The following is a 22,889-nucleotide window of genomic DNA, read 5'->3' as shown; positions in this document are numbered from 1 at the left end:
TAACTTTTTTTAAACATAACAGTTACCACAAAACAGCCGTTTCCCGTCGTTCCTGGATGTGACCCACGTCCATCGGTACTTGCCGATTCCTGTATTGTACACGACCCATACGATATACAGACTGTCAGCCTGACATGTGAATTAAACCATGCCAAACCTCCGGTAGACCTCCAGTGGTTCCGTGTGTTTGATGATGGGCACAGAGAGCACATAGAAGCGACTCTTACTACGAAGCTGCTTGTACATAACCCAGGCGAGTAATTGATGGTTGTACTCCCTCCCTTCAGCCCATGTATCGGTCGTATTCGCAGGAATAATCAACTTTGTACTTTTGTGTTGCTTGCATTAGCGTGATCGAAATGATGTCAATGCCATCTCAGTCCGTCAAACTTTCATTCTTACATGTAGAGTAATTGCCTTTTCATAGTATGAATTGCATGGACATTTACAATGTATGTCCTTGTTGGGAATATAAAAGTCGCCATCTACGAAATAGAATTTGGGTAAAAATATTGGAACATGTTTTCGCCAAACGGAATCCTTTTTTCAAAATCGACGTATTTGACATCGCGCCCCTCCGACGAAGGCGAGAGCGCCCTCCTCGAGGCGCGACGCGTCGGACGGCACGTACTGGAGAGTCCCTGATCGGCTGGGGACGAGTCTGTTGGGACCGAAGTATATCGTCCCCCAAGAAAGTTCAATGATCTCTGGTCTTCGTTGAGATGATGCCTAATCTGATTGACCAAAACTTAGTGACGCAATTTGGACAGAACTGACTGGAAATAAACTTCGTCTGGACACCTGACTTACATACAATAATTAAAGTGGCTGGTTTATTCATCAACACTCCTTCAATCACACTCAACCAATACATCAGCATATAGTTTCTATAGTTTCATTTTCTATAGTTTTCTTTATATATATATATATATATTTGTTTAGATATTTTGCAACTTATTGCTTTTTATGATTACCAGCCTTAAGTTATATTATTTGCATTTAAGTATTGTTGCGCACCCGCAAATCTTGGAATTCTAGCGCCCCCTAGTTTTACTCGTTCTTGGTCCTTGCATTTCTCAGGATCTCTTATTTAGCTCGGCTATGCATCATGGACATGTAGCAGAGACGCTAATTTTGTATTAAATTATTCATGCTGTACTCTGTCGTGATTGCGTGTTCCTTCACTCCTTTATCCTTGTGTTTTCTCTGCTTTTGGCATGTCGAAATTCCCCTCCACGTGGCTGGGTGGTTGAGCGTGGTAAGGTTCCCTGAAATGCTAATGTTCAGAAACCTCAGACTTTGTAACTGTCAATCATTCGCCACAGATGACTGGGTAAGCACTTTCACGCACCCGGCTCTACACTTTGTACACGTGACTTCTTATTCTGTATTTTACCTTTTTACACACGACACTTAGATTCTTGCAGGAAGTCATGTAACCCTTTGAGATGGAAGATTTTCATTGGTTGAGCTGTTCACCGACGCTCATATTTTATTAATTCCTAAGCCTCTAGAATCCTATAAATAGAGCAGATTTTCCTAAGCTCGTCGGTTAGGTGCGGCGGACCAAACCCTAGTTGTGAGAGCGGAACCTACGTAGTGCGGCGGTTGGACCCTTTCCGAGAGAAGTGCAATAGTAACCATTCTCATGGCGAAGAAATGTAACCATATGAATGACCAGCTAGCTTAGCTTGGACCGATGCGAGAACGGTACGAATTAGCCCAGGGTGCTAGTGAGAGTCGTAGCGGCCCGTCACCGCTACGTCCGAACCGACTGTCGGGCGAGGCACCCCCGTGTCCCTCGCCACCCTTGTCCTGCTAACTAGCCCAGTCCTCCCCGTCTCTACGCCGAGCCAATGGTACACAGTGCGGCGACCTTATCATTGCGCTCAACACATTGCGGTAGAGCGGCAGTGTGGTCGGTACAAGGCGCTGGTCCCGTCCAGCCCTTGCTAGTCACCGTGGTGGTCCGGGACAGCTCCCACCACGGCCCGGCCCGATGAGTGTAGCCTAGTTGTGCGATGCTACACACACGTACCGTAACCCACTCCGTCTGACTTGCTTTTCCAATGGTCCTGCCAAACCGTAGTTCAGTTACACTCGTATACAACTTCGCCTCTCTATAACTTTGCCTTTTATGTGTGTTGTATGGTGTTAAGCTACACCTTCTTTAAACCAACATTGAACTTTGATGAAGAGAAGTGAGAGCAATAAACCAACCATACAGTTTGACTGTCACCCAAACCCCTTGTTTCACGTCCACCTTTTCATAACCTGTTGACCCCAAATATCACATCCCGTAGACACTAATAAAGTCCATGCTACCATCGACTTGATATTTAGGGAACGCAACAGTATAAATTTGATTTACATCTTGATAAACTATATCTGTAAATAGTCATGTTTCCTCTATGTTTTATCCAGTTAGTTAGGAGAGCCCCTCGACAGAAACTTGTTTCTTTTGGGTTATCCTACGAAAGCTGATTGGGTATTGTTATGTTTCTGTTATGTCTATTGCAGTGTTTATTTGTTTTCTTGTCTGTAATTTATTGTATGTAAGCTATTATCCCGAAAAATGAAATAAATGAAATGAAAAATCAGTAGAAATGGAAAAACAGGCATTCCGTTTTGCAAAAACATGTTCCAATCTTTTTGACCCGAATTCTGCCTCGTATCATTGCATTCATCAGCCAATTACATTCACAGTGAGTTCCATTTCCCTTCGGAAAAATCCACTCAATATGCCTACAAAATACTGTAGGCTGAGAAATATGAAATACGAATGTGTGAAAAAGTGGCAATAAAATTTAAACCACACATTTTACGAACAGCCTTCTGCAGCCCATCAACGCTTAGAGTAGAGGATTTTCAACATCAGCAAATGTGTTCATACAGTGTATGTGATTATCAATTGTATTTTCAAACTTCGTTTAAAGACGCTCCGTTAATTTTATCAGGTTTGTTTTTCATCGACGACACTTACACTTCATTATCGTCCTTCCATCTCTTACCAGCGAGCGATAACATCACGCGATACAGATGTGAAGCGTAGCGCTTGGGGACAGGAATGGAAGTCACGTTTCAGTCACCGTCAGCAAAGACGCCTTCCTGGCTCATGCAGGTTGGAAGATGGGTTGCTTTCCTTCTTAAATAATGCCGGTATTTGACTATCTGCGTATTTCGAGACTTTGAATAAGTTCGTATGTCCATAGCTGCACAAGAAGTTTATACAATTTTGAAAAAAGAAATCAACAACAGCAGAAGACTTCTGATTGGAGAACTACTTTCACTAAATGTCGCTTGTGTATCTATATAGTTTATGCAGGTATAAAAAGATTGACATGTAAATTGTTCCTTCAAGAAACAATATGTGCAGTGCTGATATACAGGATTTTAAACCATTTAGTTTGTTCAAGCTGCTTCGATAGTGAATATACACAATATCAACATGAATATGACTGTCAAAGTGCTTCGAGCATGTTGATCTGGTTAGTCCCTCAGAGGGCGCAGTAGGGCTAACGTTACTCAGAGCACATGAACAAATTAAACCATAATTGCAGATAACTTTCGCGATAAGCGTAGATGTGACAGCTAGTGAAGTCATATTAACGCACAACTAGTTAAGATCGAAATCAGTGGAAATTATAAAAAGAGGTTTACTCACTAAAGACATTTTATTGTCTAGACTCCTTAATCTTGTGTTGATTTTGTTTTATCAAGATCAGAAAGTTTTCTTAGATCGTGGCCGACGTGGCATTATACCTTGCTCTCCTGATGCGGCTTCGGCATACCAGCATGGAGACGTACAAGGCGTATACTGGTATTTCCGTCAGAGAGACTGGGAACACGTCATTTTCTCCTACTTTCAAGGTGCAAATGTGCCCCTAGACGGTATCCCTGAAGGCATGTACGATGTCACCAGCAACTTTAGTTTGATCATTCAGAACGTCACCGACTCACACGAGGGGACGTATTATTACGTAGTTGAGTCGAAAGTTGGTCAAATAGACAAGGGATCCGTGGAGGTAGTTTTTAAAGGTTAGTGAAACTGGAAGCGCTCCACACAGGAACAAAGACAATATTTAGGGCATATTCAGTTGTATAAATCAATGTATGACTGTGCAATGAAAATTCCGCTGTTGTTATGCTAACGGTCAGACCTCGTCACACCGCAGTTTGAATGTGCATGTGAAGTGTGACTGTTCTACATTTCATTTTAAGCTTCGATTGCTCCCACCTCTGCGACACAAATCTTTCAATATAAAATTATATTCTGTCGGTTTTAAACAAGGCCTACAACGTGACAAAATCACTTCACTGATTGATGCAGTTTTCAGGAAGTCTCGTATTGGAGACTCGATCATTACCAGTGTTCAAAACAATCCATCAGACAAATGATGAGAAATGTACTAGGCCTAAATGGGCTGTAAAGGAACCATGTAATAAAGTTTTCAATGTTCAATGTATGAAGACTTTATTGGATCTTTTTTGAGTAGGGAGAAGTGTACTTTTAAACATCAAAAACCAAGCATAGGCCTAAATATGCAGACAAGTAAAGGCGCTTTTGTCTTGGTGTAAATTCAGGAAGACAGTGCTCAGTTTGCATGTTTTCATGTTCAAGATGTAACTCTAAATTTGCCGTGTGAAAACATTTTTGAGAAAAAGTTGCCCACTGGCTTATTGCCATATACTAATTAACATATACAATAAATCGCCAAAGGAAGCTACCGTGCCAGTGTTTGAAGAAATCTAAACATTCCGTAGGCCCTATGAACAAATCAGTGTAATATTGAGGTTCAGTGCCCTGGATGACATCACAATATTGCTCAAAAATATGCAAATGCGCATTAGGATAAAAATAAAAAAGCTAAAAAAATCTGGGATGAAATAGTAAAACGATAATTTACTAAAAGGTTGATTGAAACCCAAAGGTGCAGTTTCAAGGCTTTTAGTAAGACTTAACAAAAATTTTGTATTACATGGTCCCTTTAAAGTTACAGTATAAAAAGAGAAATTAAAGTAAAAGGATTAAATTTTCATTTACATGTATAAGTTATATTTTAAAAAGTGCTACTGAAAAAATAAAATGATGAAAGCATAATACTTTCAAAACGTAATTTGTATAAAAATGCAACTAAATATCTTATGAAATAACTGTTTTTTTCCTCGTATGTCTCTCTCAGATACAACTTCAGAGACAACGAACAGCAGTCCTCCAGAAAGTACCCCCACAACTATGATTGTCTTGGTGGTGATGTTTGGCTCCCTTTCACTTTTCTTTAGCATCATTCTCTTGGTAAGAAGAAATGTATGTCACACACTTATATGCACAGACCACTACGGGTTTTCTCATTTTATAATAAAAATACTTGTCATCTAGTATGTACACGCTGCTATTTAGCGAGGGGTTTAGTGCACACGCGCACATTATGTCTATAAAGGTTGTTTTCAAGACGACTAAACCTTTCTGGCAATTTAATTGTATGCACGAAAATTAAATGGTCCAAAAAAATTCTTATATTTTCTTCAGTACCTGCGTGCTCAAGTCATAGTTACATGCACACAGTAGGCTTGCAAGAAATATGCAAAAACGCTGGACAATGCCTTTACCCAATTGGGGGTACCACGTGAATCGCAACGGTTGAGCAAAAACAGCACAGCTGTAGCGCCAACGCTACTTGACGTTAATCTGTCGCTGTAAACTCAGCAATCAACACACATCTAAAATTCAATTATAGTGTCTACTTGTCCTCAACTCTCCTTTAATGTCTTGACTGGCAAGAAATAAACCAATGGTGTTGCTGTATCATGAACAATGTCTCATGTGTCTCAACTGTTTGGCTAGTGGACAAGGGTGTCTCCAAATGATGGCAAAAAATACTGGGATGATGCAATTCGGCTCATGTGACAGTTATCAAAGGTGTGATGGATCCCAGTGATGACAATATCTGATGACAGTTGATATGGCTGATGTCTAACATACAGTTGTCGATAGATAATGTATAACGACGCTGACAATGACAATGGTGTCGATGATGATGACGGTTGTGATGGTTCGACTGAAAATAATACACAAAAGGAATAAATTATATAGACAAACCTATATGCCACCGTCTTAAATTCTGGTCACAAACTTTAGACTTCTAGTTAAATACACCCTTATATCCATTGTCTAAACGTAACACATGTGCGACATTGTATTATACATATACATGTGTAACATATCATGTCTTACATACATGTGAAACGTGGTTGCCCAGAACTCGGACATCATACATGTATTCGGAAAAATCTTGCAATTTGTTTGCCCTGGAAAAATAACTTAATAATGGCTTAATAATAGCTTATCTTATTGCCTTTATCCTAAGGCAATAACTAAAGGATAAATAAAGAAAACGACTCACTTTGCTGAGCTGACGGAATGGAAGCAAAATGGGAATTTGGTGACGTATAACTTGTCAAAATGCTCGTGAACCATGTATAAACTAAAATGGATTGTTCGGCACTGCGCGGTGCGGGCAGAGCGCCCTCTATTGATAACACACAACTACTGTGCCCATGAAAGGACTTGTTTGGGGATGTTTTGTCCGCAACAACAGCAGTGGCAAAATTGTCGCACAAATAACATTTTGTACAATCATTTAGTAAAATGAGAACCAGTGATATCAGAAGAGAACCAACACCCTTGGGTAATCCGTTCACCCAACAGGGTGGGTCACCTGGTTTGACTGGTACACTGAAAAAAATGCCCAGCGTTTTTATATTTCTCGAAGGCCTATTCTTTGCGTGCAACTACTGGATGAGCATGCCAAATTGCTAAAAAGTCCAAAACTTATAAAAAAGAAATAAGCATTAAAAGGTCGATAAAAATGGCTTACATCAGCTACTGTGTTATTAGGCTGTCATTGAACATGACTGGTCATCGTTTACGATCCGGGCAGGCTCAGATTGATGTGTGCGTTGGCACTAGAGATCCACTAAATGAGCTTAAAAGGTAGAGTTCAACCTTTGCCGTTATGCTGTTAATGTAGGCGATTGTTGAAGAGTTGTTTGTAGTTGAGTCGCTGTTGGAACGTAAAAAGGGTCATTTTCATTTTGGCAGTATCTATTTTGTCGTCGTCAACAGAAGTTTCAAAACAATATACTGCCGGTAGCTTTGTTCTTATTTGTCCCTATTCACGATGTTATCATCGTTCATGTAAATGCACTCTGACAAAACGCGCGCAGCCACTTACGTGGCCCATTATTATTTTTAGCCTGTAGAGCGAACAGTATATTACTTTTACAATTTTTTTCACGAAAAAAATTATTTCAGCCCTATTTTTCAATTTCTTTCTCATGCAAAATGAACTGTTTGAAAAAGTGCCCAAAAATTACGGAATGATTTTGTTTAAACTTGAAGCTAGGTTAGTGAAAATAATGAGAATGCATTGACTGAATAACTTCTTACATGTCTACATGGGATTTTCAAAAATTATTTGAAATGCGCCACATCAGGAAACTTAAAGTTTTTCAGCACAGAAATTTGGAATCATGGTGCATCACATGTGAGGACTCTGCGGTCAAGTTCATAATGTGAGAATATGGGCAAGTTTGGGAGCGAACTACGTTCGACCAGTTACACTATAGTTTATTGCTTTTGAACATTTTGTATGCACGATTCAGTTACACTCGAACGATCCTAGTCCGTAATTTTTTTTTAAATCTCACCGTTACTTCCATTCTCGCAGCGTACATGATCAATGGAATCTCATACAATTTTTTCTCGTGAATGGTTCCCTCTTTAATGAACCCGGCTGTTGATAACCAGAGGTGCAACTATGTCCCTGAGTCTGGTCCAAAATAGTCGACCAAAATAGTACAAACCATCCATCGTTTGGGCGAAGTTAGTCGATCACAGTTAACTACAGTTGTTGCTGGGACTTGCCCTACTGCTATACCTGCTGTACTGCGAATCGCGCACCAGTGTCAGTGACTGTATGGTCTGAGAGATATACTTGTACAAGACCAGTTAAGTAGCTATTGGAGGGTATTGCTGGCAGCCTTAAGCTTGACGTCATAAATGTCGACCAATCAGAACAAGGCTACCGTTTAGGAACGTTTCCTGGCTACGACAAATAATCCGCAGGCTAACTTACTATCTCACCAGAGCGAAATAAACTTAGACCATCTGCCATTGGACGGTATACTATACTGTCTCTCCACGGCGAGTTATTACCTTGTTACTGTTATGAGCGCATCATTGTCTGTATTCTGAATCGTAAGTTCTTTCACTGTACATGGCGAGATATCAGTTGAAAGAATTGGTTGAGACTCTTTTACCCTGATTGTTTTTCTGCATTTGCGTATTTCTGTAGATGCTTTGGATTCGCCATCGCCGATTACGAAGACGATATACAAATCACATTTTCAGAACGTTTTGGGATCGGCCTAGCAACGACATAGCGACTGGCAGTAGCGAAAGTTTACAATTGCTTCATCCAATCGAGAGTAAATATTTTTTATCATTTACTCCAATTATGGTGAACAAAAGTATAATCCATGAGATAAATATTTCGTTAAAACAACATACCGTGCGAGAGATAGGGCTGGAGATGGACTGAGGGAAGAGGAAAAAGTTGTCAAGCAAGATTGAGTAAGTCGTACCAAGATCCTCAGTGACCAAGCTCAACTTGAGGCAACTCATATGGGTCATTCCCAGACCAACATACCTTTTGATCTCTGGTCTTCAAATATGGATAACAATTTCTGTGCTTGTAGACACCATTGAATTATAAATGCATGTCATTGCTTGGCGGAATCTGGCGGAAAGTTTCTCTGATAACCCATTACAAAATTAATCAACACCAGCCCTCATGGTTTCCGATGTTGACCTGTCCGTTGATAACAACTGCTTTTTTAATTGCCTATTGGTTTGAATTTAGGCCCCTTGTCAGTCCATAATCAACCGCAGTGGGAGAGGCTTGCGTCTGAACTTGGTTTTAGCTCAGACAGGATTGCGCATTTTAAGAGGCTTTGTCCTGGTCAACCTGACAAACAAAGCTGGGAGATGCTGTCTGAGTGGAGAGGACAGGGATCATCCCCCAGGGCCAAAACTACAAACCTGTGTCATGCATTGTCAGCCATTGGAAGAAAGGATCTAGCCTATGAATTACAAGGTACCGGTACATGTAGTGTGGTCGTACGTCGTAAATTAGAATTAAAGGTTCGAAATTTTACTACATTAACACATCACTTCACATTATGCAGCCTTTGAATAAAAGATCAAAGTCATACGACTTTCTTGTCCAGAAACCAAAAATTGGAGCCTGGAGAGAAGTTATTCCTTTTCCGTCTTTCGTTATTTTTTCTACGAGAAGTAGCCTTGCGTAGTAACTATGTAAAAGGTAATTATCCCTCTGAAGCAATATTGAGTTTGGCCATCCGGAACGGGTCCGGAAGAAGTATTTCTTGAGCAATGAAAACGTTAGAAACATCTGTGTCTAGAAACCGGTTTAGTCACTAAAAACGAGTAGCGTGCAACAGTTGTTAGCAGAGTGAATTTCAGACTGCCCTTTCAACTATTTGGACTGTGACTCCCACAATTTAATACTTCAGTTCAATTATACAGGACGCTGAGGAGTAAGGGTTAATCTCTCCAAAACTCTGTGTAACAGAAAAAGAGGATTCTCTCTTGATAAACGATACATAGGATTCCGACATACATGCAGGAAGGGAAATGGTTCATGAGACCAATCCTAAAATACACCGGCAGCACACAATGCCATTCACTAAATTGGCAACAAATCGCTTCAGTCTGTTCAGAATGTTACTGGAAACTCCACTGGTGAAAACGAAAACAGAAATAATGTTTTTCAGTACATGTATAAATCGTGTAAAAACAAAATTTGGAAAAAAACAAGATTATGGCAATGGGTACCTCATTAAATGTATTAATTCAAAAAATACTGCATTTGTGTGAAAATATTACCTTCCTGGCACTTTCCATGGATTTTCAGGAAGATTTCTTTAGCACGTATATATATGAAAGTTATTCATGCCTGGTTATCAAAGCGGATAAGAATTTAAACGTTTTGCACATATTTATTCCGGAATGAAGACTTTTAATTGTGTCTATTTAAGTGTAAGCATGTCGCATGTACACCTGTCATCCTGACGGTGTGGCTCTTTTCCAAATAATCATCTGTTACTGTCATTTTTATTTTAGGGTTTCTTGGTTGTCTTCGTACTTCTGTCATTTAAACTGCTTGATAGAAAGTTTAATTTCATCAAAGAGGGGTCACTCGCCCCAAATGTTGATTCCAATTTTGAAATAACACCCTTAGATTTCGCATTCAGAGCATTTAAAAAAAAACCATTCTTAACCGTTTCATATATCGTCATTTCGTCTTACTCCGGGAATGGTTCCGAATGGGAAAGCAGATTCCTTTTTGTCATTCATTTTACCAATTTTAATTTCGTCACTATTGCTGCATGAATTCATCAATACGAAGATTTGAATTAGCGGCTATTTGGACGTCATTATCGGTTATTAAAAATTAACAACAAAGAATTGGCCGAATAAATTAGGCATTAACATTTTGCAATAATTTCATAACGCATTGTTATTTGACTTTCTCTTGTTAATTAGATTAAGGGCCAGTGCTTTGTTTACAAATTTATATAAGATTGTAAAGTAATAACAAATGTTATCAGTAATGCAAAACATAACTTGTGTTGTAAGATTTTAATGTTCAATTCACAAGGGCGAAGAAAATGGCCTGTATGTTTTAATTTGAGGTCCATGTTCAACCACAAAAGGAAAAATGTATAGTGTTCTTTGTGAAGTATCCTGATCCTTCTATTTACTCCCTCGCCAGGCATCTGGGTAGATACGTTGGTGTGTGTGTGGTTGAACCATCTCTGACACTGTTCACGTGTGATATCTTATCAACATTCCGTTGAGTCGGTTCCAATAGCAGACGTGCTCTCCGTGACTGCATGTTCAGGCGCTCTCTTGCAGCAGCCCGGTGGTCCCCTACTCTATCTTGCTGCTCAGGGAGTCCCAACAGTCGCTTGATACCTGCTTTGAAGCAAAAAGGTGCCATTTCCACAGGGCTGAGGAATGCGTGGGCAGTCGCGTCTGTTCAGTGTTATCGTTCCCAGGGGGAAGTTCAGCACGGATATGAGGTACAGAACAGTACACTTCTTCGGGTGGGAACATTTCCTGACAGATTCCAGCTGTTTCTTGTGAGCATTTCTCAGAAGTTTAACAGGTAGTGGTTTGGAGTTTGATGCAGTGGTGCACAAGTCCAGCTTCATGAGGGGTGACGAAAGTAACGTTGTAGTTGTTTCCCCGCTAGTTGTATACTACTCTCCAAACAGTCCTCTAGCTGCTTTTACATAATCATGATCTCCTCGTGCAAATGTTGTAGCCGAATTCATCTATAAAGATGCAGTGACTGACGGTTCCATGTCTCAGAAACCAACGTGCATATTCCCGGCGTGGATGCAGGACCCTATCCTGATTGCGAGCTTGTGGCAAGTCTTGGGAGAGCTTTACTGTGATGAACATTCCGTCCATATATATACAGTGTGGGCTAGTGTCGTTCGGTTTTGTTGGGTACTCGCTCTCCTAGTTTGGAATTCAGCTGGTTCATTGTCAACAATGGGTTAGCTTCCAAGTCACGAATGCCGCGCAGCCCTTCATTATCTGGTCTTTTAGTCGTCTTCTCCCTCCCCTTGGTATTGCATCTCGTTTTGTTTTCCTGTAGATAATTCCGGACACTGCATGCTGGTGCCTGTTTGACGCTTCACCCAAGGTGTGTCTGCTACTGCCAAGTAGTCCAGGCAATGTGCTACAAAGGCATCCAGGATACAATTTCTGTTTGCATTGGATGTTGTACGGTATCTGCCTTTGATTTCCGGCATTGGCAGCCATGTTTCCCAAAGTGTCCAGACCGAATGACAAGAATATGCTGAAACGCAGCACTTTCCTTGAATTTCATGCAATCTTCCCGAATTTCCATGATAAACGCACGTGAATGATAGGATGAACGGCCAGAAAATGACGACCAGTACCTTGTCCTTCATAAAATCTTCAATAATGCCAGTCACGAAATCTGAATGATTAAACAGGTAAATTAATGACAAAAACGAATTCGCTTTCAAGATTCGGCGCCATTCCTGGAGTGAGATGAAAATGACAAAAAATAGGACGAATAAGAACTTTTTTCTTGAATTGCAATGCTCTGAACGTGAAATCTATGGGTGCAATTTCGAAATTGGAATCAACACTTTGGGTGAGTGACCCCTTTTTGGCGAAATTTAACTTTCCCGCAACTTAAGATGACAGAAGTGCGAAATAAACCCAGAAATCCAAGCCAAGAAGTAAGGAGAGTCTGTGTTATTGCACTTGCAATATTAGAATCCTCGTGACCCTCGGATATGCACTTCGTTGCAGCGATGCAAGTTGAAATTTTGTTAAAATTATGAAAAATAGGATTATATCAGTTTCATAGTCATACGTTAGTTTTTACAATTTATTTTGTTTTGTGTGTGTACGACAGGCATTTAACCCTAAAAACCAGGGCGGAATCCACCCTTCGACATGTTTTTTTCCCCTGATATCTCTGCAGTGACTTTCTCAGGAGCAGAGCCTTTTAGGCTTAAGAATAAATCTTTGCATTCATTTTAATTTTAACACAAATTTTGTGAAAATTGAATGTACTGTTTTTGCGCAACCGCTATACTTTCCGAGAGAAATCGGCTAAAATGTATACTTTTCCAAAGTGGTGCTGAACGCACACGGGCTGGTATTCATGTAGTCTTGAACTTCAAATGACTGTAGCAACAAAGCCATTTGTTCGATTGATTTCAAGCATCATACGATAATCTTAATTGCCTGCAAATTTAAAAAAACTGCGCGTGGTTCAGCCACGTTCGGGAGGGGAGCAGAATGCCCCACCTGGCTGTGAGAGGGGCTAAAAATACCGTGGTCTTTAGGGTTAAGCAACCGTACGTGACATCAAATAAAGACTATTTCAATTTCATCGCCAGGGTTGAATGATAGGAGTTTACACAAGACTTCCAAGGGCCTTGATGCAGCGTGGGAGGACCTGGCTCTGGAGCTTGGGCTCGGCATAGAGGAACTCGACAAATTCAAGAAAACAAAGTTAGAGTTGAGGGAGCAGGCTTTTGAAATGCTGACAAGATGGAGAGAGCGAAAATCGAGTAAGGAAGACGGTTACAAAGTGCTATGTAAAGCACTTGACAAGATCGACAAAAAGGATTTGGCTAGCCAACTGAGGAAAGATAAGAACTCATTCATTGATGACATAAAGAGGCTACTGAGAGTGGCATACATGCTGACGCTTGAGCCGGGTTCGAAGGAATTAATCAGTCGAGAATTCCTATCGCCAGTCGACATGATCATCAACAATCAGGAGGATTTGCGTTCACTGAGGGACGACATAAGAGAAGTCGGTGAGCCACAAGATGAACCACTACGTATACCGAGGTTAGACGTATGGTGCAGATCACGGGAAGATGTTGATTTGTTTGGAGAAATCATTCAAAGTACCAACATTGATTTCTCTGAGTGTATAAAGCTTAAGTGTGAACTATCTGAAAAATGGAAGGAGGAGCTGCAAAGTCTAGCGAAAGCATTCCAGTCTGAGATAAAATTACCAGGGATCAATCTAACACTATCTGGGCGTTATACTGGTGACACCGGATGTGAAATGGGGTTTGTGGGCAAATGCTTGTTTGATATAAAAGGTCGTTTTCGTGGAAAGATGGGACTATCACTTTCTAACATGATGCGATCGCATGGAGACGTCGAGAGCTTGGTGGATTCCCTCAAGGGTTGCGAGTTGGACACGTTCGGGTGCCCTGGAGCTGATTTGCGTGGTCACGTGGGTCTTCTAGGCCCTCTGATAACAGCCAGCCTCGACGAATTGCTGCTTTCGAACTGCAACCTCACCGATGATGACGTCAGTGACTTGGCTGGTATCCTCCGTGAAGGCCACGGGCTGTGGAGGCTGGACATACATCGTAACAAGCTCAGTTTGGATGGGATCAGTGACATCACTAGCCATCTTACACGTGAACATTTCCCTCATCTGATCCGCTTGGATGTTTATGATATGGGACTTGATGCAGCTGAAGTGATCGAGGTGGTTGAGAAGAACCTCCCTCACCTGAAAGAAATTGAAAAGGGAATTTTCCAGCTAAAATAATGGATCTGGGATGACCATCCAAAAGAAAAGACGATTTTGATAGTGTAATAAATCGTCTAAACAGCAGTTTTTCTCCAGGAGGTTCTCTGAACACCTACACTGCTAAAATCTTCAAGTTACGTCATGAAATGTGGTGCGAAGGGCGACGGGTCAAACAACAATGACGATGATCAGGATCATTATTAAAACTCAGCTAGCAGCCACTCCCATCAAATTACATCGAGTCGCTACGTGGATAAACAAACCATCCGGGTCAATTCCCGATCATATTTGGGGCTCAGTACACCAATGAACCTGTACGACTGCTTTATGGCTGCTAATACACCCATTATCTCCCCTCTGCATTTGCCGCTGTGAAAGTACATGTACATCAATACCAGCCACAACCCAAACAGCCGTAACCTGTCGACACATGAAAAATAAAGAGATCCAAATAGTGCAAGAGGGCTAGGTTAAAGAGACTTGATGCTGCTCTAGTGAAGGAGGTGGTTGAGAAAAACCTGCCTCACATGAAAAAGCTGAAACGGGAATTTTCAAACTAAAGTAATGGATGCGTTTTCGTCAAAGGTAATGATGATTTGTGGGATTGCGATAAATTACCTAACTGCACACTCTTGTAAAGCACTACTCCGGAGCACTTCCTGTTCATTGTTAGAAAATTAGATTAATACCAAAAGGAAATTCAAATACAATCTTGCTCATGGCATTTAGCACGTAACCAGCACGTTAAATCGGATTTAAAAAAAACTGTCAAGCATGAATTTAGGACCACAAACGTATATAGACTAGGGTTAAAGTCGACTTAAAAGATATACAGGTGCGGTTGAAGCCTTCAAGTTACGCCATGAGTTGTAGAGGGAAAGTTGGCAAGTCAAACAACCATGCAATGAACAGAATCCCCACTAGTTAAAAAGTAAAGTATTAGAAGGTTTTGTCTTTCATGAAAATATTGTTCTCGTATTCATTTTTTCCAGAATGTTTAATGTGGTCTTTTGTACATCTTAAAGTCTTTTTTCACTTAATTCGTTAGTTGGTAATTGCTTGATCTATAACAGTTACATTTTATGTAATATTACAAAAGGCATTCATGTATGGGTGAGCTGCGTTATCCCAAACGTACTCCTTCTCGCCGCTTCTAACCACCCACAGACCGGTTTTAGTGCCAGATCCACGAAAGGTTACTTGTAAAAAAATTTGGACACCAACTTCCCCCTTTTCATTTGAAAAAGTCATGAGGAAAAAGAAATGGAAGTGGAAAAAACGAGAATTCAGTGGTCAAAGAGCGTGAAAGAGCGTTTGCCACATTTGGTGTGGATATAGGGTTCTACTGAATTTCAACCGACATTGTAAATTAATTGAGCTTTTCTTTCGTTAAATGCTTTTCCTTAATGTATTTTGGTCATAACAGATGGAATTGGCAAATGTTTATGTTGTCTTGTTAACCTGCATCGTTTGTAGTGTGCATACTTCAGCAAAGCCGAATAAAATAAAAAATACCTTTCTCTCTGCATGCTGTTCACTGACAGATTGTAGATCAAGGTTAATTAGACATGGGACAAGGACTATAAAAGTAGTTATTTCAGTGAAATAACGTATGAATAAACATGTAATCCAGATATCAGAAAATATATATACAGCTGAAAAAAGCCTTCTTTTTTCATGGAATTTAAGTTTGCCGCTAATTTTCATTTCAAGAAGCAGAAATAGTAGTGAATACCTTTAATTCATCATAAATGAAAGAAAGCTAACACGTTTTTGAAAAGGAAACTTTGTCTCTATATTGCTTCCGGGAAATTTATTACAAGCAATGGAGGGGACCGAAACTGGGAGCAAAAATACTACCGGTTTTTGTTATTAACAAGAAAACTTGGTTTAAATTGATGATATCTGTAATTATCTGGAAGGAAGGTTCATAGGTCAACTGATCATTGATACTTTTAAAGTGAAACTTATTTATTGTTACAGGCTCTTGTTTTAATCGTAAACTGGGAATGTTTACGTTAGTGCCTTCGTCTAAAATATCCACTTAATTTTGTGAACCTCTTGTCGTAAGTTCAGTGTTCGAATTCGAAAACCAAGTTGCTGTGCATGTCAATTTCTTCTTTGTTATAAAGATAAACACTTGCTTCTGGGCATTGTGATTAATAAGGGGTATTGCAGTATACCTGTGTACAAAAATTGTTCTTGTAAAACCATGCCCCAACCATACCAGATAAATCTAATTCATCAACCGCTCTACACTGTTCATTTCTCTTGACACTGACGATCCATGGAAGATACAGAAGATTATGGCCTCTTAAATCAACGAAATCGTCTTTTTCTTTTCAGATAAAAATAAACGTGTCTAATTCTGCTGGCCCTTATGTTTCAAGGGGAAATTACTTGGCTTCATTTTGAAAACTAAACTTTGAATGGAGCCATCAATGGGGCACATTAATTTTTGCCTCAGGAATTGTTTCATCTGATAGTGAAGTTAGTAGATTTTCATATGCATTTTTTCATCTTGGGGTTTCGGTCAAGTTCAAGCACTTTATTTGTAACCGGCATCATGCTCCGACTGCAATCGTCGGTGAATATAACGTGAATCCTTTTAGCTGTTGATGTCCACGATTTGGTGTGCTGAAAGCTTGTTTTTGAACTTGAACTTGTTTTTACTGAACTCAAGAAACATCTGGGGCTTAAAAAATTCCTTTGAGTGATGTGATATTCCTGACATCATTAGGAATAAATTTCTTCCAAGTTCGCCTATAGGTTCCACACTTATTGTGGTACAGTGTTTTAAATGCCGCCGAAATTCCTTAATTATAGAACCTCACGAAGAGGCACTGACGTCACCTGTGGACGTCGTTTTTGCTAATTTCTTTAATTAAAAAAATCAGAGTCTAATGCAGTAATCTCCAATGGTATCCTATTTCTCTTTTCATGCTTAACATCTTGTGTTAACTAGGTCTTGTGATGACTAATACGTCATTTGGTCATTTATCAGTAAACAATATTATTTTACGTTTACAAGGACAGAGAAAGTTATTGCTTGTGCATGCAGCCTACATTTGTTTTTCATAGAAAAATCGCTCCTATATTCATTGTTCTTCCGCCGGCTCCTACATTTGAAGTCCGAAAGACAACTGGGGGCAGGGGCGTAGCAAAGGCATTTTCTTTGGGCATGTGCCTGAGTCAGCTTGCCGACTCGTAACTTGTTCACCAACCTTGTGTTGTGTCAAATGAATTTGTACAGTACATTTTATATTTAAGGGGAAATGCCGACGGCCAACGTATATCGTTTCTGTGTAAAAAAATGGTTCCGATCGAAGCCCCATTTGCTGACTGGAATTAATTATTGGGGGCTTCAGCCCCCGCCCCGTCCCCCACACGGTCGCTACGGCCCTCAGGGGGACCGGGAACCAGTCTATAACTTTACAATAACTCACAGATGTCGTTCGAAGGTGACTTGACGCCATGGAATTTTCGGGTGGGAACCGGTTTTAGCCAGTTAATTCATATTTAGCAACTTCCGCGTGTGCTGCTCGTCTAATCTCTTCACGTGTGGTGAAACTTCTCTCCCACTGACGTGACTACTGTGGCCACTGCGCAAGAATAAGTTGGTGTTTGATCGGGTTGTTTAGTTTGGTAAGTTCAACTAAGCCTGAATTCTTTATACAGTAATAATTAAGATACAAATATTGTACACCAGTAATTATACGGATTGTTTGCGTCCCCATCCCGATCCTATCCTCACCTAGCCTGCTGAAGTTTTACGTCTGCATAATTAAACTAGTCGTAAACTATTTTAAAGTGAAGTGTATTGTAGTGCAGTAAGGTTTTTGTCACTTGTTAGTTTTTTTTTATCCGGTTAGGCATATATATGATAGACTTGTCCCATTTCCTTCCAGCAAAGCAATCTGTAGGATTGAATCTGGCCCTAATGCATTTTGTCCAAATGCCACCGTCATGTATTTTGCATTCGTCGTTTTGCCTAACTTGCTCAAGACTAAGGGACTCTGGCTACAAACACCCCAGGCCACAGTTTCATTGTGCAGTGTCGTAGCAAGCTTAGACAATCTGCACAAATGTTTTGAAACAGGCCAGTCGTATTTCGAAATATATTATTTTACATATACGTGTACATTTCTACCAAAACAAAACAAATTTAATAAAATGAGGCAACAGAAACCTCAATATAAAGCACTGACATAAAACTGTCAGGATCTCCCAAACGCACAATGCAACGTCCAAAACGATTAATAACTTCAAATAAAGTGAAAAAGGAAGTACATGTACGCTAATTCAATTAACACAAATAAACATTTATTGACATGACGCGTTTTTTTACAGCAACCCGTGGATATTGAATCAAACTGTACAATGCTTGTCATACATATATAAAATTATAATATTATTAAAGTGGATCTGTGGAATAATGCGGGTCTTTACGTACAAGCACAAATTTTGGCACAGTTTAGGACTATATATAATAGTATCAAAGGCAGATCTTAATTCTGACTTGAAACGCATATTGATAAGCCAAGTTCAATGCTTCATTGTACGAATGTCACTGATTGCAAAATTTATCTGGAAATATGGCGGTCATGTGAAGAATATAGCGATGAATATATAGTGAAGTCAGATAGGGGAAAAGGCCAATAACAGCACACGATTTACGTTGCTGGACAACTACTTAATCATCAAAACTTCCATCATATCTAATTAAGAACACAGGTCAATACCATGTCTCATGTTTCTGGTCAGTGCGTGCGTCCCCGTAGACCTGCGCGTCGGCAAAATAAAATGTTTTTTAATTTGGTATAAAATGATGACCCAAAGCTGCCAAACCTGATTAATCGACCGGAATCCTGCTACTGCGTAATTTTAAGTCCAGTTAAGGAGTCCCTCTTGTTCCCCATACACTCAGTCGGACACTCTTTTTCAGATAACATCGATTCTGTATTAAACATTTACATCTGGGAACCAGACAAAAGAGGTGGTTTTATGTCCTGTGTACATGTACAAGCTCAAAATGCTTATGAACAGTAAAAAGTGCAGGGCTAGTACAGTATGTTTCAGTGTTCGGAGCGCCCGTCGTTACGTAGTCGCCATTAATGGACATAGCGCGTTATGCCTACATATTTCCTGAACAAAAATCACGGGGGGGGGTAAAAAACTGCGTTGCTGCACCACTGTTGGGGCCATCTCCTGACCAGAAACCAGAAACTGTTTTTTGGCCTGAGGGTCTTCTCCTCCTAAAAAGAGGTCCAGTGCAACCCAATAGGTGTTTTTACTGAAAGTGATCATTCTTTCTTTTCACAATAATGCACTCATACATCTCATACCAGTCACATAATATAATTATTATGACTTTTTCAACATAACAACTTAGTGTCTAGGAGCAACTTTGCTTGGTTAAACTCTCTTAAGAAACTGCAATTACTTTTAAGAATTGGTGGAACTATACGAACGTTTTTTGACCATTTACAAATATGAAAATGAATGGATACCGGCAGCTGTCCATGCACTGTTATTCTACTTCACACAAGTTGTCTAGATCCTGCTGGCGAGAAGGCTGAAACACACATGATGGAAGCACGCTACAATGAAGTTTTTCCATAAATTTTCCCCCAACGGTGGACGATGTTTTTCTATCTCTAGTAGCAGTGACCAACGTGAGAACTCAGAGCTGGATTGCATTTGGGACAGGCAAACATCTGAGATTTCTCTCCATGATTTCTTGCGCCTTGCAAGTCACAACTAGCTCTTGTCTTCTTCCACGCTCACATACACTGGCTGTGACTTAATTTTGCCATACAACGGAAGGAACAGATCTATATGATGTAGCTGTCCCTGATGGCACAGACTCCTTGGTGGATATAAGACAATAAAGCAAGGCAAGAAATGCTAGATGCATGATCTGAAACATCTAAAGGGTCGTATATCAAGGTGATTATTGCTGGTAAGGCATTGAATTGAAAACTGTGGATAACTCACGCCTGTAAGAAGGGGCCACCCTCACCCATTTGCAAGTAGCTTGCCCCATTAGCCAAAGATATCGTTTGAAATAACCCTTACATTTTCAAGCCAATTTTGTAATAAATGGTATTTCTGTAATGAAAATGGACCTTTCTTAGAGGCTACATATTTGGATGGCATTCCGATTCCCGTGTGCCTTTTAGCCTTGCGTAAACAAGGACACAATGGTTGGTTCCTTGTGTTCAATTTGGTATTTATCAGTCATTTTACAAAACGGCCTGAAAAGACGAATAGATGAAAGGGTTACCAGAGTGACTTCACTTTTCAAAGTATTACCCTAGGCCATAGTTCTGAATTGTGCCACATTTCAGGCTTTAACGTAAAACCACGATTTATTGCCATTGCGACTGATATCTGCCTAAATATACAGTGGATAATTGTGATCTAATGCTTGTATCGGGGGAAAGCCGTAAAATGCAACTGTCCTGACCTGTCAGTTTAGCGTGACCACTACCGCTCACAGTGCCAGCAGTCCAATCGTTGGTTTGGAGTGCGACGAGATGGCCGCACTGGAAACATTGAAGTACGCTCCCCATGCAAGTTCACTATAGAATAATGGTCATATCTCAGCATTTTTTAGTGCATAGCATTGTCAGCATCTCCTTTGAAGTTAATTTTAAACTAGAAATACGCATTTTGTTATTTCAGTTAGGTCTAAGCTATTTGACTAACAAGCAGAAAAAACCCAATTTTGATAGATTGTGTTCCATTGGACCGATTTCTGGATTACCACAAGCACCTAACATGATACACAGGAAGTTTCAAATCAAAGTTCCTCTACTTAGAGTGTGCGAACATGCTCGTGATTTCCTCGAAATTTCCCAAATTTTGATCTGTGAATTCTGCAGATGTATAGCTCGTCTGCCAGGATCACTGTGGTGTCTTTTTTCAAAGGTTTGGAGTCCGCCTCTTTGTAACCTAGTCAGGAGGTGTACTCAGCTGGTAAGTCAAATTCCCGTATTAACACACCTGCTGTAGACATTTCCAATCTTGCCTTGCTTTTGAAAACTATTCCATCCAATGAAACATCTCTTTAAACATGAGACTGTGTAAAACCATTCGAATTCAATGACTTAGAAAGGTTTTGCACAATAGGAAGTTGCGGAAGACACATTTACATATGGCATTGTACAATGTCCAAAAAGATAAGGAAATCAAAGTATTGTTTGTATATACTGTGAATGTCTGTCTCCAGAGGTGTTGTAAAGTTATCTTCTTCAAATCAGTTAATCCCTCGAAAAACTGTTCATAGCCAGAACAGCATTACACTGAATAACAACGTGTTACCCACCCCAAGGTGTGAACCCCAAGTGTGATGCTTGTGACCGTTTCATTATTCCCTGTTCAGGCCTAGAGAAAAATAACTGGGAGTGAAATTTAAAAAAAATCATCCCTCAGCAGCTTAAAGCTTTGTATAAGGGGAAAACAGAAATATGCATGTACACCGACCATTTTTGTTCCAAAAAGACCTAGGTCATTATTACCAAATAGTTGTATAAAACGATGCAACAACAAAAGTGCATGGACACTCAAAACATTCTTCTCATTTATATTATTAGGAAGTAATCAAACAGCAATGGAAACAATAACAGTTTTTAACAAGGGTTACATGTCCATGTTGATGAATCGCTGCACTTGTATCCACAAAGGAATTATTTCAAGGCCGTACAAAAATGAACGGCTAACCTCTAGAGTCAACATACATGACAACATGTACAAGTATGCCATGTACATACACGTACGCAATCAGGAAACGTGTGTTAACTTTTACGGTTCAGGGTTTTGCGAGGCAGTGACATTTAGCATTGTTGATCACCTGCCCCGTAGAGTGTCGTTAACAAAGCAAATGCAAAATTGAAAAAAGTCCTCAACAAAGCGATTTTTTTTTCTGGGAGAGGTGGTGTAAAGAAATAGTATAGTAAAATGGCCGGGAATTCTAGGATGGGGAATTTCCGCAAACGGGAGAACACAACGTCATAAAGAATGTCCATTGCAGTGTCTGCACTGCTCAATAAGATAGCAGCAGCTCCTAACAAATGAAGTCGAGCAGTGACTTCACAACATTATTAGACATATCAACTGTTTTTAAAATTTTAGTCTCTGTTTCACTTCCCTCAGGAAAAAACTCAAGTGCAGTTTATAGGTTACGAAATAGAATCACGCATTGCCCATTAAAAAGTGAAGATTTTCTCGAATGGACCGTTTCGTTGTATGGATTTTGGTTCATTGTAACATTACTTTCAAAAAAGGCAACGGATTTGTTTTAGGGCAAAGGCTTTGATTGTCAAGGCGGAGTCCAAGGTCTTGCAAATGATGTCTTTCATCTTCAAGTCTTGCGGCTGAGGTCGAGGCTTTATTAATTAACCTGCAAGGCCAAGACCAAGATTCTCTAGTATAGAGCTACTGCTAAAATGAAGTGGCAATCCATCCTGAAGCCCTCCTAGGCACCCACTATACAGTCATTCACAAAGTTAACGACCACCCAAAATGCATTAACCTGAAGAAAAACAAAATTTAAATCAATTAATCAAGGCAACTTATGCTTATTTTCAATATGTAACCTTAGTGTCTTGATTGAACAGCTACTCGACCACATTTCCATGTTTTGAAATATTAACTAATATTTAGTGAGCCCTCTGTTTCTGATGA

At 40.0% G+C, this 22,889-nt stretch overlaps 2 protein-coding genes across 4 annotated transcripts in view; both read left to right on the top strand.

The window, feature by feature from the left end:
* The first annotated feature begins 112 nt into the window (after window positions 1–112).
* On the top strand, window positions 113–15,849 carry LOC110988722 (uncharacterized). 2 transcript variants are annotated; one of them, XM_087146542.1, is made up of 7 exons: window positions 113–253; window positions 3,015–3,121; window positions 3,726–4,038; window positions 5,184–5,296; window positions 8,358–8,490; window positions 8,925–9,158; window positions 13,039–15,849. In XM_087146542.1, the coding sequence occupies exons 2-7, from the start codon at window positions 3,068–3,070 to the stop codon at window positions 14,217–14,219; spliced, it is 2,028 nt and encodes a 675-aa protein (XP_087002668.1). In that variant the 5' UTR covers window positions 113–253; window positions 3,015–3,067; the 3' UTR covers window positions 14,220–15,849. The 2 variants fall into 2 exon arrangements, with proteins under 2 accessions (XP_087002668.1, XP_087002667.1); XM_087146541.1 differs by having other exon boundaries at window positions 116–253; window positions 2,958–3,121.
* Window positions 15,850–17,263: 1,414 nt separating this feature from the next.
* The window catches only part of LOC147796610 (uncharacterized), a 49,366-nt gene continuing 43,740 nt past the window's right edge, over window positions 17,264–22,889 (top strand). The window contains exons 1-2 of one of the 2 annotated variants that reach the window (XM_087146539.1): window positions 17,264–17,846; window positions 21,089–21,182. The gene's annotated coding sequence lies outside the window, so the exon portion shown is untranslated. The remainder of the gene's footprint in view (window positions 17,847–21,088; window positions 21,183–22,889) is intronic. The other variant, XM_087146538.1, reaches the window with a different exon arrangement.

The sequence above is a fragment of the Acanthaster planci genome, linkage group LG15 (assembly GCF_054643075.1).
Source record: "Acanthaster planci isolate LZ-2023a linkage group LG15, COTS_SCS, whole genome shotgun sequence".
NCBI lineage: Eukaryota > Metazoa > Echinodermata > Asteroidea > Valvatida > Acanthasteridae > Acanthaster > Acanthaster planci.
This window is presented reverse-complemented; position numbering and strand designations above follow the sequence as displayed.